The 17,814-nt window shown below is 43.9% G+C and overlaps 1 protein-coding gene across 2 annotated transcripts in view; it reads right to left on the reverse strand.

Moving 5' to 3' along the window:
• Window positions 1-243: 243 nt before the first annotated feature.
• Window positions 244-17,814, reverse strand: part of KNG1 (kininogen 1) — a 52,630-nt gene continuing 35,059 nt past the window's right edge. For both annotated transcript variants that reach the window (XM_061637418.1, XM_061637417.1), the window contains 5 exons: window positions 17,218-17,299; window positions 7,839-8,008; window positions 5,037-5,144; window positions 4,500-4,589; window positions 244-1,638 (listed from right to left, as the gene is read on the reverse strand). In XM_061637418.1, the coding sequence (XP_061493402.1) occupies window positions 1,066-1,638; window positions 4,500-4,589; window positions 5,037-5,144; window positions 7,839-8,008; window positions 17,218-17,299 (1,023 nt within the window). In that variant the 3' untranslated portion in view covers window positions 244-1,065. The remainder of the gene's footprint in view (window positions 1,639-4,499; window positions 4,590-5,036; window positions 5,145-7,838; window positions 8,009-17,217; window positions 17,300-17,814) is intronic.

Genomic DNA, 17,814 nt, shown 5'->3' on the forward strand with positions numbered 1-17,814 from the left:
CTAGGACACAGTGCTATCATGTTGGATTTCATAGCCAACCTATATGTGAAAAAATCAAGATATCAGTGTATGCGGGTCATGAAGTAAGGGGCACCTTAATTTGGAGAGATTCCTCACTTTTGTATGTACACTATGTGTATGCTCTGACTCTGGAGCCCAGAAGCATTTGGGGCAACTGTAATTGTTGGAAATGTATTAGGAAGGTCTTTGAAGACTTGGTAAACAAGAAAGTATATTTAGTAGTTCAGTGTTTTGATGCTTGTTTTATTATTTGCTATAGCCAAGGAAGAGAGTACAGCCAAATCACCAAATGTACTACATTACACCAGATTTAACAGACAGAGTGGACTACATTGTTTTCATTTCTACTGTTTCAATGCTTGAATATTCTACTGACTTCAGTTAATTTACTTCCAGTGTTTCAGGGGTGGAGTGGGAAACAAGCAGGTGCAAGAAGCTAGATCATAGTTGAAATTATTACTGGCTAACCAAGACTGCAGACAAACATAACATTATTAGAGCAGCCAGGCCACTCTAGGAACGAAGCAGCATGTTCTGTTCAAACAAATGGTTTTCTTGTCAGGGACAGGTACAGAGATGATTCTGGTTTTGCAAGATTGCTGCAGAAGCCAGCTGTGCATTGCAGATAGGCTGGCACCTGTAATGTTCTGAACCTATCTTTCTCACATTCTTGGAGCACTTTGATCATTCTTAAAATTTGCTTTTGCTTTTTTCCCTATATAAAGAAAGGAAGATGAAAAATGCTTAAATAAATAAAGTCACATGCTGTACTTTTAAAAATAAAAAAGTAGGCAGCTCGCCTGAAGCATGTGGGGAAAGAGGCAAGATTGCTGACTCAGTGTTTACATTTTTGCTTTGCACATCTGCCAATTACATTGCAAAAAGGGGAGAGGGGACCCAGGCTGACCCTGGGAGGAAAGAATCTGCTGTTATTCCTGTTTTAATGTTATGTTTGTACACAGCCCTAAAGCTTGTAAGTTTTTCACCTCAACTGCTGCAGGATTTTACGAGTTTTCTGAAGAAATAACAAAATCAGTTTTTTAATTAGGCCAGAACATCTGCAAGATCAAAATCTCCAGAGGACCGCTGGTTGGGAGCAGAAGTTGTTTCATGAGGTTCAGCTGCATCTCCATCATGGGGTGGTAAAAGATCTTCAAGTGTAAAATCATGACTAGGATCTTCAAGGGTTGTTGTGGGAGCTGCAATAGGTTTCCATGGTTTTCCTGGACACTGCGGAGCAGGTGGTTCTGGGATATCCGGTAGTGGATCAAATAAAGAAAATAAACCCACAGTGCTGTCTTGTGGTGATAGGAGATCTTCATTAGGATCTCTCCTTCCATCTTGTAGAAGAGGGTCTGAAGTGGGTGGTTGATCTGGGATTTCAGGAAGTGGTATAAGGGAGGTTTTGTCTTCATCAGATTCCTTAGAAGACTTATTTTTTTGTTTTTTGTTACCATGTTTGTGGGCGTGGCCGTGGCCATGGCCTCGTCCTCGTCTGTGGCCATGGCCTGGACAATGAACATGAACCAATCCATCTCCAGGTATGTTTTTGCTGTTGGATATGCCTGCCAGTTGAGGACTTCGGAAAGGGGTAAAACCCGGAGGTCTCCTATAAAACTGAAAAGCCATCATAATAATATTTATTTAGATCACCCCTTCTCTGAGGGTCATAACATGCAAGAATTATGCATAACTAGAGTGAACTATAAATTGAAAACTGGCATTCAGACTGGGCTTAATCCACAAATCAGTCCCCCACCCACAACCCCAGATAATGAACCTTCCAAACATTATTCAGGTCTTTGAGGCCATATCTATACTGCAGACTTACCACTGGTTTAAATTCATTCCCTTAGCCCAGGGAGGGACTAATTGAACTGCAGTTCTATGAGTGGAGATGAGGATCCTCCAACAGAATTCTCAGAATACTCACTAAGCTACAGTTTCCGGGATTCTTTGGGAGAAGTCATGGTGACTATTAGACTGGCATAAGTTTGCAGCATAGATGTGCCCAGATTGCCTAGTTCTCTAGAGACTTGGGGGGGGGGTTAGTTCCAAAACTGGCAAAGGACATGCCCCAATACTGCCTTTGTTGTCTGTACAAAGCCCTGTGAGGAGAGACTGAAAGTACTGGGCGTGTTTAGCCTTGAGAAGAGAAGACTGAGGGGAGATATGATAGCACTCTTCAAGTACTTGAAAGGTTGCCACACAGAGGAGGGTCAGGATCTCTTCTCAATCATACCTTGGAGTTGGCCAACTCATGTAACCTACTATTCATGTCTGTTATTTCCCACTTTTCTATAACTATGTCTTTAATCTCTTTATAATCTGTTTATGCTTCTATTTCCTACCCATCAGTCAAGATTACTGCTGCCTTGATTAGATTTGGTTCCAGTTGGTTTTCCACAATCTGTCCCTAGCCATAGCCAGATAATTATTATAGGTTGAAATTGAAACACTTGGATCAGATCTAATGGTCTGATGGAGATGGAGATCATCAGACTATAGATAGTCTCTCATGCAAAATATCTGTACCAGGAGATATTTCTTCAGGAGAAATGCTATTCTCTCACATAAATGGTATTCTATATATCATCACTCTGTGGACTTGTTTCTTCCAAACCTGCTGGGTGAGTTTGGGCCAGCCACTGTCTCTCAGCCTACAAACAAAACTCATTGGGAATCTTGTGGCTAATCAATCTCAGAAATGTGTAACTGTTCAGTTATACAAGGAACGTTTGTCTCTTCAGAAAAGAGATAGCTTTCCCACCAACTCCTCCCCTTTTGTCTTCTTCAGACTGTGAGCCTGCTTGGAACAGGGGTTTTTCTACATTTGCACAGCATCTAACTGCCATGGAAGCTGGTGGCTCCGATGTCAGCAGGGCACTGAATCCACTCCGGGTTTTACTCCAGACTTTCAAGAGCCTGTCCAAGGTGCTGAGCATCAGGAGCACCCGGTGCGCACCTTGGACAGCTCTTTGAAAGTTTGGACTAAAATCCGGAGCAGGTTCACTGCCCCACTGATATCAGAGTCACCAGTCTCCACTGTCAAAGTGCATACTAGGTGCTTAATAAATAAGAAACTATGACTATGATGATGATGGTAAATTGACTGATGCAAACACAGCTTTCAGTGACACCTACAGGGATTCTCAAAGCTTTTCCATTTAGGTCAAGAATGGGGAAACGTTTTTCATCCCAAGGGCTACATTCCTTTCTGGGCAACCTTCCGGGGCTACATTCCAGGAGTGGGTGGGGCCAAAGACAAAAGTGGGTGGAGCAACTAATATAAATGTTGCCTTTGTACAGTAAGCTAGTTTCTGCAAACACTCACACGTCCCTCTCTGTCCTCCATTCAGGCAAGCAAGAGGCATTCACAGAGTTTCAGGGACATTTTTCATGCAGGGAAAAACATTTGAGGCCCAAAGCAGGGCCAGTAAGGGGTGTGGCCTGGGGAAAGGGGGTGTGGCTTAGAAAGAGTTCTGAGGGCTAGACAGAAAGGCCTAGAGGGCTGGATTTGAGCCCCGACCCTGAGGTTTCCCACCCTGTGTGTAGATGCTGCAGGGCAGATGCTGATTAAAAGAACTTCAAATCAATGCCAGACTGTGGTAAACTCATAATGCAGACAAAACGTATGTCAGGAAAGATACAATTAACATAATGTACAATAATCCGTTAGTGGAACCGTTTGACAGACATGTTAGTCTATACTATAAAGCCTTATACGGCACGGGACCATGATACCTGTTGGAATGCCTCTCCCAATATGAACCGGCCCGTACATTACGTTCTGCTACGAAGGCCCTCCTCCGGGTTCCGACTCATAGAGAAGCCTGGAGGATAGTGACAAGATCTAGGGCCTTCTCAGTGGTGGCCCCCGAACTGTGGAACAGTCTGCTCGAGGAGGTGCGCCTGGCGCCGACATTGTTATCCTTTCGGCGCCAGTTTAAAACCTTCCTCTTTTCCAAAGCATTTTAATTTAAGTTAACCTGATTTTCATATCTGTTGTACTGTTTTTAGATTGTTCTTATTTTATATGTTCTTACTGTATTATATTGTGTATTTTATTGTATTTCCTGTGTTCACCGCCCAGAGAGCTATTGCTAGTCAGGCGGTATAAAAGTTTAATAAATAATAATAAATAAATAAATAATAATAAATATACCTTTATTATAATTTTTATAGTTCATAGGTTTCTTTAAAAATGAGTATTTTATATTGCTTTATATAAACTACTGAGAGGCTGTTGTTGATTGAGCTATATATAAATTTTGTTAAGTGAAACAAAACACTGAGTATCTGTTCAACCAAGATGTCTTTCTTGATTATATACTACCAAAAACTCTTAAATTTATAACCGAGTTTGATTACTGCTCCTTGGGAAGTTGACTGATCTTTCTCCAATTACATGTAGCTGATAATGTCCTGTGCTTTAGGGAGTGTGTGATGTGGGGTGGGAGAGACATGGATTTTCATACCTTTGGAAGTTCCTTGCTGCATTTCACTTTAGGATGGATTTCTGACATCCAAGGTCTCTCATAAATAGATGCATTGCAGGTCAACAATGTCTGTGGCCAAAACAAAATGGATCAGACTCATCATGCAAAACAAAACATGGCAAATTATTGAAGCTCTGTCATGAAAACATGTGGAATTTCCCTATTTGCATAGGGGACAAAGGAAAACACAAACAGCCCTTTTATTTGTAATCAGTTGTGTGGGGCATTGGTTTTGTGAAGAAGAAGAAGATGAATTCAACAAGTTAAGGCAAGAAATAAACACAAATTAAGGCAACAAAACTTAACGGAGTTAAATATTACTAGCACTCAGATTTAACCAGGGAACTAAAGAAGTTTACGTCAAAGTAAATCAAGAATGAACTTCTCAAACAGTGAGAATACAAATAATTACATGGATTTGCAATATTCCATCCCTCCATAAACACACATACAAGAATCCAAATTTAAGATCTGGATCTTAAAATATGAATCCTGGAATTACTCCCGGTAACTTACGCCGCCTTCTACAGCATGGCAGTCTTCACTCAGTTTTGGGGACTCAGCCCTGGAGCAATTTGTCTCCTTAATTTTGAACAATACTCGGTACATTATTCCAGCCACAACCTGAAATTTGAGGAGAAAGAAGACTAGCAGCTTGGTTTTAATTTTGATTATAACAGGCTCAGTGTGGAACTTGAAACAGTGTAATGCAAATTAGCTAGTGAACCTGGCAGGAATGGAGCAGGTGTGCCATGCATGTGTTCAAACGGGCTCACACACCTTTACTGAAAGTTGTGAGGAGACACCTATTCCCCTCAGAGTGGCACAATTCCCAGTGTGGTTTAACAATCAATCCCTCTTCTTAGCACCCTTAACAAACTACAGTTCCCAGGATTCTTTGGGGGATGTTATGTCTGTTGAAGTGGTATCATAGTGCTTTAAATGTGTAGTGCAGATGAGGACTAAGTGGCCTTGCACAAGCCACCTTTTCTCTGCCTTAGCCCCACATCCATGATATAGGGACAATAATAACTAATATGTAAAAGATTGCCACAACCCCTACATACCCAATGCACTCTGCAGAATAGGGAATCCGGCAGATTCCATCCTATCAGGAGGTCCATTCCACACAATGCTTCCCGCACTACATATTAGAGAAGCTCCATCTTTGTTGTCTTTTTGGCGCCTGCTAAAGGCGTTCCTTTTTCACCAAGCTTTCTAAAATCTTTATCCCAATTGGTATCTGTCTTGGATTTGAACTGATTTTATGTTTTTGCTATTTAAACTATTTTTACATTTATATTGTTTCAATTGTTTTTGTTTTTGCAACTGTTTTAACTGTTTTTATATATATATTATATTGTAAATCGCTTTGGGATGCGTCATGGGAAGCAATGAAATGGAATGGAATAAAATGAATGAGTGAATGAAATCGTCTTATCTGATGGGGTTGGTTTAAAGATTTCAATAGAATAAATGCAGGCAAGGGTTGTAGCTCAGTAGTGGAGCATCTGCTTAGCATTCAGAAGCTCTCAGCATTCCCAAGTAGGGCTGAGAGAAACTCCAGCCTCAAACCCTGGAGAGCCACCGTCAGCGTAGGCCACTGTTCTTCAGCCTTGAGTCCCCTGATGGACTACAACTCCCATCATCCTTGGCCATTGGCTAAGCTGGCTGGGGTTGATGGGAGTTGTAGTCCGACAACATCTGGGGACCCAAGGCTGAAGAACAGCAGTATAGACAATATTTATTTATTTTATTGCATTTATATCCCTTTTCTCCAAGGAACTCAAGGTGGCATACATGGTTCTCCCCCTCCTAATTTAATTCCCACAACAATCCTGTGAGGTAGTTTAGGCTGAGAGGCAGTGACTGCCCCAAGGTCACCCAGCAAACATCATGGCTGAATGGGGATTTAAACCCTGGTCTCCCAGGTCCTAGTCCAAAACTCTAACCACTATACCACACAATTGGATCCATTGGCTAGTCCTGCTTTGAAAGCATTTCATCAACCTAACAGGCAGTATAGATTCAAGTCTGCTGTGTGTTACTTCTGTCAATCGGATTTTTTTCTTCCCCAAATTTCTCAATATTAATATCAATATTTTGAAAGGAATTATTGATATTTTGAAAGAAAATATAAAAGTTTTTGAAGGAATTGTTGATATTTTGAAAGGAAAGGAGCTTCACGTCCTCGTCCTCCTCTGCTGTTGTAGGCTGGTTACTAAAGGCTTGCTTCCTCCAAGCTTGGATTATTTGAGTGGAGAGAGGGTAGCAGTGAGAAAGAGAGAGCGAGAGCGCTTACTGCTATGCTGTGCTGTGAGTAAAAAAAACAAAACACCCCAATATATTTGAGGGAATATTCGAGGGGAAAATCCAGTGTTGGGGGAAAGCCACTGAAGTTCACAGAGCTTGGAAGTAATTACTCACATGTAATGAATTACTTGTAATTCATTACTTTTTTGAGGAATGAGTGGGTAATTCCTTTACATTTTGATTGTAATAGAACGAGGAGTATTTTATTACTTTTGTGGAGTAATTGTAATGTTTCCAGCATTACTTTTGGGCACTACTTGGGGGGAAGGCAGGGGAAGTCTTCTGCTCCTCTGATTTGTGGATGAAAATCATGTGCCTCAAACTGGGCTTCTGTGCAGCGTCGCTCCACCCTCATGCTCTGTGGGTGGGTAGGAGGCGACGAGGGAGGAGGTGGAGAGTGAGACGGGGTGGAGTGGAGAAAACCATTATTTAAAAAATAGATGGTGGTGGTGAAGAATGGAGTGGAGAGAAAAAGGAGCTGGAGGACAAGAACATGGATAAAGGAGGAGAAGGAGGCAGCAGCGGAATGGAGATAAAGAACTGTGGAGGTGAAAGATGATAACGTGTGTGTGTGTGCGTGTGAATACTATGTTTGCACTTGGCACACAAAGTGGCCTGCACCACCCCCTCTGGCTACTGTGCTGCATTTGCATTATTTTAACTTTTTTGCATCTCGGGAAAATGTTTGCTTGGGTGAGTGTCCCTTAGTTGGTGGCAGGGTTGGGTCTGGGAGGTGGTTAAGTGAGAGAGATTATGCTTGCTGGCTGGGGGGGGGTGCACTAGGTTTGACGTGTAAAGATCTAAGCAGTGGCCTCTGCCTCCCTCCCCACCTCCCTTACCAGTGGAGAGACCACGATTGCTATCTTATGGATAAAAAGAATTAATCTATCTATCTATCTATCTATCTATCTATCTATCTATCTATCTATCTATCTATCTATCTATCTATCTATCTATCTATCTATCTATCACATTGAAATTTAATGGTAGCAACAGAGTTCAGACCTGGCTTGTAGCTTCTGTTATGGTTTCAATTTTATAATAGAATTCATCACTGCATTCTGAGTTAAATTTCTCCAGGGCGGCTGCCAGTGGCTTCTTCAGCTCTGGACTGTCAGTTGGAATGTGGTGGGGGCAACCAGCACAATGAGTGGCAGCAGTGTTGTTTTTTTGTACTGTAAATAAGCAAACCCAAAAGACATTAGATTTTATAACCCTCCTCCTCATCATGGATTATTTGTATGCTTCCTTTCCATAGTAATCTATGCTCAAGGCAGCTCACAACATGAAAAAAGTTACATAATTCACTGATACAAAACAAAATTCAAATAGGCAAACATTGTCAAAGAAACCATCTTGTTAATATACAATAAATTGAAACAATGCCCTTATAATTCGTAATAAGGTTCATCAGTAATTCCAATAACAGCCAAGATAACCGATCAGCAGAATTAAATTCTGGCCCAAACAAAAGCCTAAAAAACACCTCCCAGTCAAGATGGTCTCTGGCATCTCCAGGTAGTAGCAGCTTTTATAGCTGCCGTCAGTCAGGGCCCCACTGTCCCAGGTGAGGTGGAAAGAGGCCAGCAAGCAGGGAGAGGGTCTCGCAGGACTGCAGTCAAGTGGTCAAAGGATGTAAGATAGGGGTAGCTAGTCTTTTTTGGCCCAAAGAGCTGTATTGATCCTTGGCCAACTCTCCAGGGGGTACATGGAAACAGTGGGTTTGGCCACCCTATACTCCCATAGCCATTCACACATACAGGACACGCAGGTGCACAGGACAAACACACATCCCTTGTTATGTTATGTTATGTTACGGTTTATTTCTAGGCCGCCTTTTGACCAAAAAGGCCCCCAAGGTGGCTTACACACAAATAAAAAACACAAACACAAATAAAAACAACACAATTTACAAAAATTCAAGCCAACAAAATCCTAGCATTTCTAAAAAGCAACGATATGCTTCTACAAAGCAAAATTTGCAGTCTATCTCAAATATTTTGAATTTTTTTTAAAAAAAACAATAGTTCTGCAGACTCAGAGTAAAACTACAAAGTGGAAGGCCCAGTTACACAGCTATAATGCTGCTCCTGTCTGCTGCATGGGTCCAGCTGTACTCAGTGTTAACAGGTCTTATCCAAGCCCAGCCTCTCAAGCCACTTGTAGGAGGATTGTGATGCTATGCAAAACTGCACCTTGTGTTCTAAAAACTGCCTTATTATTTAGTCACCCCAATGCAAGACCTGTGTTCACGAGCTATTTTCGTTACGTGGATCTTCTGCTTCTCGCAGATTGATTCTGCATTAATCTTTGCTTACATTTAAACCAGGGTTAAACAAAACTGACCTCTGATAATTCTCCATTCTTATATGCAGGTGGCAAAATCGGACTGGGAGGGGGAAGGAAATTTTGCTAAATATTATGAAGGGGAAGAAGGAGAAAGAAGCATCTCAGACAATCACCTTGGCTCGGTTAATACTGACTGAGGCTATATTTTTAGTTCAGATTCGCAGATCAAAGGCGGCAAGGGGCTTAAAAGAGGAGGGCTGGAACCTCAGCCAGCACAGCAGTGATGGGAGTTTTAGTTCAAAGCACCTGAAGTAGGGGCTCCCTTCAACAGTATTAAATATTTTTAATTTTTTTTCTGATTTCCCAAAATACATAGCAAAAAATTACAAAAATTCAGGTACTTCTTGTTGTTATGTGCCTTCAAGTCGATTACAACTTATGGCGACCCTATGAATCGGGGACCTCCAATACTATCTGTTATAAACCACCCTGTTCAGTTCTTGTAAGTTCAGGTCTGTGGCTTCCTTTATGGAATCAATCCATCTCTTGTTTGGCCTTCTTCTTCTACTCCCTTCTGTTCTTCCCAGCATTTTTATCTTTTCTAGTGAATCATGTCTTCTCATTATATGTCTAAAGTATGATAACCTCAGTTTCATCATTTAAGCTTCTAGTGATAGTTCTGGTTTAATTTGTTAAATGTTTGAGAATAGAATACTGCCCTATTGGATATATCCATGACTTAGGGTTGTATGAGTGACTGGAGGATAAATAATTTCCTTGCAAGCACTGACAAAACAAAGGAACGGAAATTGAATTACATTAAAATGATTGTGTTTGGATACTCCCTTAAATACCTGTAGTGTTATGCCAGATGTTCTGGTTCTGCAGTGTCCCAAACCCCATCCAACGACCCCTGTCTAGAGGGGTCATTTGTGCCTTTCCAATACGTTGCTATTTCCAAATGGGTGGCCGCCAAAAGTATAGCCATTAAATTGTTATGAACTGTCTCCGTGGATAGCATTACATATTTAACAATAATAAAACTGGATCCACAGTTGCACCTGAAGTTCCCCATCCTTTTTGCACCCAGAGAAAAGGGGGCATTTTGCCAAGTATGAGAGAATCTGTGCTGAAATTCTTCAAGAGTTTGATGGGAGCCCAGAAAAGAAAAAAAAAGTGAGAACTTCTCAGAATATTTTTTTTTGAGAAACTTCATCCCACCTCCAGTTTAAAACCATGTCAGCAAAAATGTGTTTTCCAACAAATGGGGGAGTGCTGTTTGTGTGAAAGTCCTTTTATGTGGCTTCCTATTGCCACCTGGGATGAAATTACATGTTTGTATTAAACAGGAAAAATGTTGCTGTTGATTTACATTCAGGTATAAAAGAGTTAACAGAATGTTGAGCGTGATTGGCCGGAGTGTTTGCAAGGTAGGGGGAAGTGAAAGGTTTTTAAATAGGGGAGAAACGACTGGGGGAGTAAGTAGGTTTTGGGGGCTTGTTCTGTCAATATCTAGGGAGTGGGATTCGAGGTCTTATTGTGTGTTAGTTTAGTGTGGGAAGGTAGGCAGGTTAGGTTTAGGACTACATCGAATATAACATCTATAATTTATACTGCAATCATAATAAGCCTTTGTTGGATTAAAAGTAATTCCACGTGTGTGCCTGGTCTTTATAATGCTACCTAAATAAGAAGTTAAACCTAATATTCACAGTTACTCCCCCCACACACACACATATAAACTATATATAACCCAGTAGGCACACTTTGGGAGAAAGTGGGATTGCTAAGGCCAGCACCAGGCATGCCCTTGGGCACCAACCTGCCCCGGGCCATGGCATACACACACACAAGCCCATACCACCTACCTCTTCCTGAAGGGCTCTTCATAAGGGTGGGTAGGTAGTGCTCCCTTCTGCGATGCGTGGTGCAGATCACGGGAGGGAGCTCCCAGGCACCCACACACACTGCTGCGCAGGCCCGCGACTGCCACCTGCAACATGCTCTGCCTACCTCTCCCTTGAGGTAAATGCTGGTTGCCGAGGCTGGCACCAGGCATGCTGGGGCCTGTTGCTCTGCAGGCTCAAGCCTGCCATCAACCAAGACGGTGGCAGAGATTTCCCTAAGGGCCTGATGCCTCTGCTGCCGTCTTGGTTGATGGCACGCATGTGTGCTATGTGCATGCGCGCCCATGCCTGCCGTCAACCAAGAGGGCGGTAGGGGCATCAGGCCCTTAAAGAAGCCTCTGCTGCCATCTTGGTTGATGATAGCCCTGCACGTGCAGTGTGCACAGCAGGAGGAGACAGGAGAGACAGGTAGGTGGAGTGAGCGAATGGGCGGGTGGCCTAGAAGCTCCCTCCCTGCAATCTGCAGCAGGGAGCCTGCTGCGAGTAGCGGCAGGGGAGCACTACTATCCCGCCCTAATGAGAGGCCCTTCAGAGACCCCTGTGGGATGCGGGGCCCTCAGCCAGGGCCCGACCTGGCTGCCCTTTGGCGCCAGCCCTGGCTGAGGCTTATGGTGCAGTAGGTAACTGGCCAAAGTGGAGGCAGGCGCCCTTGGGGTCAACTGTTTCAGGCGTGAGGGACAGGAGAGTTGTAGGCTCAAGACCTGGGATCCATCCAGTGACCACGCTGTGTTTGTGCAGTTTCCGCAGTACTGGGATGGTTTATTTGGTCCTTCCGTAGGAAATTCCTGAAGCTGTGGCTTGTAGGGGGAGGGGCTGCCTACCTTTTGGGGCCATGCACATACATGTAAAACAGAGAGACTGATGTGGGCACCACACACACACTGCAGCCAAGTATATGCCACAACCGTATTCAATTGGCTACAATAGAATGCTTCTTTCAAGCCCAATTTCAGTGGAACTGCTGAGGAGACCTTGTGAGTGCCAGGAAAGGCCTCTGCGGGCATGTGTGCTTGCTGCTCACGGGCGCTGCAGTGATAACTCCTGCTGCAGCTAAACTGGGGGCCATTCTTTGATCTCCAACATCTACCTAGTCCTAAGAAATCTGAGGCTGCATTCCATCCTGCAGTCACCAGAGACTGCTGTTTCTACATTGTCTCTTTTGCCTGTAAGGATTAATGCTGTGTTCTATAATAGGCCCAGCTCCAGCAGTGGGTCAGGCAGGGCACTGGCTAAGGGCCCAGGAGCATAGAGGGGTCACTCACTGGCTCTGGCCCAACCCCGTCAGCAGATCTAGCTCATCAATGTTGTTATAGTATTAAATATTATTTATTTACACAAAAACATGACATCTTTATCTCCAAACAAGTGTGAAATGAGATAATAGTCGAGAGACCCAAGGGTTAATTTCAGATTTGTGGGAGTGAAGAAGAAATGGCACTCATCATTTCAAAAGTTCAACATGTTGCATTGTTTCTCTTTGACAATATGGGGTTGTCATATTGGTCAAAGATTTTTTTTTCTTTAAAGGGGTGGGACCAGGGCCGGTTCTAAAGGGCGGCCAGGTTGGGCACTGGCCCGACGGCCCCTGGAGCTACAGGGGGGCCCTCAGCCACCCCTCCGCTCCCCTTCCATGATCCACGTCCCCCCACGTCTCCCTACTTACCTGTCTGATGTCTTTTACCATTGCCCTTAATGAAGATGGCGGCCGCGGTTTCCCTAAGGTACTGAAGCCCCTGCTGCCATCTTAGTTGATGGCAGAGATGTGCATGCATAGCATGCACGTGTGCCATCAACAAAGATGGTGGCGGAGGCGTCATCCCCTTACGGAAACCGAGGCCGCCATCTTCGTTAAGGGCAACAGTAAAAGACAGCAGACAGGTAGGTGGGGGGCTGCGTGTGTGCATGCGTGCATGCACGTGCACACACACACGCACCGGGGCCCAGGGCAAGCTGATGCTCAAGGGCCCCGGCATTCCTGGAGCTGACCCTGGGTGGGACCCAGAGGGAGGAGGAATGTGGCTTGAGTAGGAAAGCAAGGAGTCAAGGGGCTCCCTGATAGCTTGTGCCCAAGGGCACCCAGAAACCTGGAGCTGGCCCTGATCATGCAGCATTGTGGCCCAAACTAAACCCAAAACTGTCCTGCCTATTTTGATCTCACTCGGAGATTATAAACATGAACGTCACTTGTTTCCAAGTTTTAAAATACATGGAATACAACTCAGATGCTATTGCCTTCACTACATTGCACAACTCTTTCATCATGGTGGGGGTTAAAATTTCTGCAGCTTTGTCTCTAACCCAGTAATTATATCAGCCAACAGCAATGATACACAGGACACCAAAGAGTGGCTGCCTATAAGGAGTGAATAAATTAATTGTTGTAAATCCTTGTGCAATGTGCACTCTCAGAGTACGTCTGCCACCAGCTCAACCCCCAAAGCAGCATATGGACAAAATCTATCAAGTAGGGCACTCCTATGAAACACCCTCCTGTTATAGCTGCTGGCGGCACATTTAACCATGCCAGGGTAAAAGGTCTTTAATATGTAGGCAGGGACTGTAATTTAAAAAAATATATATATTAAAAAGTTATTTAAAAATATATCTGTCAGAAAGCCTTGCTTAAAATCCAAATTGGAAGTTATATGTTCCATGTGCCCCAGCCAATGTATTTTGTAGGAGGAGGAAGAGACTGCCCTGAAAGAGGCGGTGATCCGACCTCTCCTGAAAAAGCCCACCCTGGATCCATTGGTTTGTGACAACTACTGCACTGTTGCAAATACCCCCTTTTTAGGGAAGGCGATTGAGAGGGTTGTGGCGCAGCAATTGCAAGTACTCTTGGATGAAACAGATTATCTTGACCCATTCTAGTCTGGCCTGGCTATGGGACTGAATCAGCCTTGGTTGCCCTGATGGATGACCTTTATCAGGAGAAGGACAGGGGGAGTGTGACCCTGTTGTTCTTACTTGATCTCTCGGCGGCTTTTGATACCATTGACCATGGTATCCTTCTGGGCCGACTTGGTGAGATGGGTATCGGAGGAACTGTTTTACAGTGGTTCCGATCCTATCTCCTGGGTCGTTTTCAGAGAATAGCATTGGGTGATTGTCTCCCCCCTCCCCGGCAGTTGTGCTGTGGGGTGCCTCAGGGTACCATCTTTTCCCCAACACTGTTTAACATTTATATGAAGCCCATGGGCGCAGTCATCAGGAGATTTAGGGCAAGGTGTCAGCAGTATGTTGATGATACCCAGCTCTACTTCTTTGTAACATCTGAATTGGAAGAGGCTGTGCAAGCCATGGACCAGTGCCTGGACTCGGTGGTGGGCTGGATGAGGGCCAGTAAACTCATTCTGAATCCTAGGAAGATGGAGGCACTGTGGGTTGGTGGTTCTAGAGTTTGGATAATTGGTCAGTTGCCTGCTTTGGATGGGGTTGTACTCCCTCTGAAAGGGCAGGTCAGTAGTCTGGGGGTGCTCCTGGATCCATCTTTGTCACTAGAGGCCCAGGTGACCTCAGTAGCTAGGAGTGCCTTTACCAGCTTCAGCTGGTAATATAGCTGTGGCTGTTTCTGGACTGGGATAGCCTGACCACTGTTGTCCATGCACTGGTAACCTCCAGCTAGGTTACTGTAATGCGCTCTATGTGGGGCTGCCATTGAAATTGGTCCAGAAACTGCAGCTGGTGCAAAATGCAGTAGCGTGACTGCCAGTGGGGCAGGGTATTGCCAACATGCAACCCCACTGCTAAAAGAATTGCACTGGCTGCCCATTAGCTACCAGGCTAAGTTCAAGGTTCTAGTTTTGGTGTACAAAACCCTATGTAGCCTGGGACCAGGATACCTGAAAGATTGTCTTACCCCTTATATACCCAGTCATTCAGTACGCCTTTTGGTACTCGTTTAAATCTTTGCCAGAGTTGGCTGTGGAGACCTTGTCCAAGTGCCTGGAATCCATGAGTGGATGGATGGGAAGGAACAAGCTGAAGCTAAACCCCGATAAGACTGAGGTGCTGCTCGTGGGGGACAAAAGGAGGTTGGGAGATGTTGACTTGAAGTTCAATGAGGTGAGTCTACCCCTGAAGGACCAGGTCCGCAGCCTTGGGGTTGTACTTGATTCCAGGCTGTCCATGGAGGCTCAGATTTCGGCAGTGAGCCAGGCAGTCTGGTATCAACTACACCTCATACGAAGGCTGCAACCCTACCTTCCTGTTCATCAGCTCCCACTGGTAGTACACGCCCTGGTCACCTCTCGTTTGGATTACTGTAATGCGCTCTACGTGGGGTTACCCTTGAAAACGGTCCGGAAATTACAACTTATACAATATGCGGCGGCTCGACTACTTACGAACAGTCGCCGCCGGGATCACATCACACCAGTGTTGTTCGATCTACACTGGCTTCCAGTTGTTTTCCGAGCCCAATTCAAGGTGTTGGTATTGACCTTTAAATCCCTAAACGGTTTCGGCCCAGTTTATCTTACGGAGCGCCTTCAACGCCACCAATTATGCCGCCCGACAAGATCGGCCACACAGGGCCTTCTCTCAATCCCACCGACAAAAACAGCTAGATTGGCGGGTACTAGAGAGAGGGCATTCTCAGTGGCGGCCCCCACCCTCTGGAACTCCCTCCCACAAGATCTCCGGCACGCCTCTTCCCTAAATGTATTTCGGAAAGCCTTAAAGACCTGGCTCTTTCAACAGGCCTTCGGGATCTTCAGGGAGGGTTAATAGCTATGACTGAAATGCCTCCTGCCCTGTTTTAATATTGTTGTTCCAGCTGTATTGCTTTTATACTGTTTTTATATTGTATTACTGTATTTTATCATATTGTGTTTTAACGATTTTGTACGTCGCCTAGAGTGGCCATTGGCCAGATAGGCGACACAGAAATTAAATTTATTATTATTATTATTATTATTATTATTATTGCCTACTAAAAACTTCCTCTTTCAACAAGCCTTGAAAGTCTGCGTCTGGGTTGGAACTACTTTTTAAGATGTTTTAAATATGTTTTGTTTTAATGTGTTTTAAAATATGTTTTGTTTTAATATATTTTAATGTCTGTTTTAGTGTTTTTGTTTGCCACCCTGGGCTCCTACTGGGAGGAAGGGCAGGATAATAATAATAATAATAATAATAATAATAATAATAGATCAATAGCTTAGATATTTGGACCAAGGGCTAACTTAGATTTACTTCACTACTAGAGTTATCTGCACCTAATCCCAAGTAACATGCTTCCAAACTGTCACAAGTTAAGCAGCTGAGCATCAGGCCCGGCGCCAGCAGGTGGCTAGGTTGGGCACTGGCTGAGGTTCCCTGGTATTGAGAGGGGCCCCTGTTGCTGGGGCTGGGTGGGTGCATCTCCTACTCCATGATTTGCGCTATTATAGGGTTGCAGAGCAAGCACCCTGCGACCTAATGCTGCCATGGGTCGCAGAGTGGGAGCCACACTCCCAGGCAACACCCCCCCGATGGCACAGGCTGGCTGCATAACTTCCCACGTTAGTTCTCTATGCATGCATGCTTGCCATCACTCAAGATGGGGGGGCACCAACACCCCCCGTCTTGCCTGATGACAGGCATGCGTGCACAGCATGCGAATCCACTGATGCAGCCTGGTGTATTTAAACCCCCAGAGACAGTACTGCCACTGTGTTGCTGCTGCCTTTGAGAGCCCTTCCAGTCTGGTGCCAGCCCTGGCTGTTGCTGAAGCAATATTAAAGCTTTGCTTTTTCTTTTATTATGCAGCCTGAACTCTGCACAAGGCAGTCTTGCCTCACTGTTCAGAGCAGGACAGGCCCGAAGCAGATGCCTAACCATACCCACCTTTGATGCCAGTCTTCCTTTCCTTGTTCATTTCCCATATTTTGAAATATTTCAAAATATCTCTTTCTTTCTTTCTTTCTTTCTTTCTTTCTTTCTTTCTTTCTTTCTTTCTTTCTTTCTTTCTTTCTTTCTTTCTTTCTTTCTTTCTTTCTTTCTTTCTTTCTAGTGCAGTTCCTTAGCTACTATGGCTAATAGCTTTTGAAGGACCCCTCCTCTACAAACTTGTCCAATATTTCTAAGGCTCTCTAAGCAACAGAAAACATATGACATCAGAAGTGCCCACTCAACTGGATGCATAAAATGTAAATCCATCAGTGTTGTGAGATTGTCAGTATTTATCAGCCAGCTATTTTACCAACCTCGAAGTAAACACTTTTGTTCAGCGTGCACAAGCATCTCTGTGAAGTCTACAATGGCATCAGCTGTACAGCTAGCGACATGCTGGATAGGGACAACAAGCAAGAAAAAGAAAAGGTGAAGTGGCCATTAAACTCTGAAGACAATAGCAAATTGTGGCATGCTGGTCTCTGCGAGACATGCTAGAATTCTGCCCAATTCGGATTTGATACTGAACTTTCCTTTAATTTGTATATTGGCTATGGTTGCGTATCCGGCTTTTATGTTGTGATTTTCCTCAGCTGTTTTTGGAAACTAATTTTTTTTTAAATCCATGTTTAAAGTATTGATATTAACATTGATCTTTTGATTGATATTTCCTTTAATTTATTGACATTTCCACCCTGGGCTCCTTCTGGGAGGAAAGGCAGGATATAAATTTAAAAACAAACAAATAAATACAAATGTAATAACAAACAAACAAATAAATAATGTTTGGGAAATTGTTTTATAAAAATATGTGTATTAGCTAAAATTGTATACAAAAATGGGGCTGTTCGGTGAACTTGACACTAAAATGCTGATCAATTTTCGTGCAATTTCATCGCAAACTGATGTGG

The sequence above is a fragment of the Rhineura floridana genome, chromosome 7 (assembly GCF_030035675.1).
Source record: "Rhineura floridana isolate rRhiFlo1 chromosome 7, rRhiFlo1.hap2, whole genome shotgun sequence".
Classification (NCBI taxonomy): domain Eukaryota; kingdom Metazoa; phylum Chordata; class Lepidosauria; order Squamata; family Rhineuridae; genus Rhineura; species Rhineura floridana.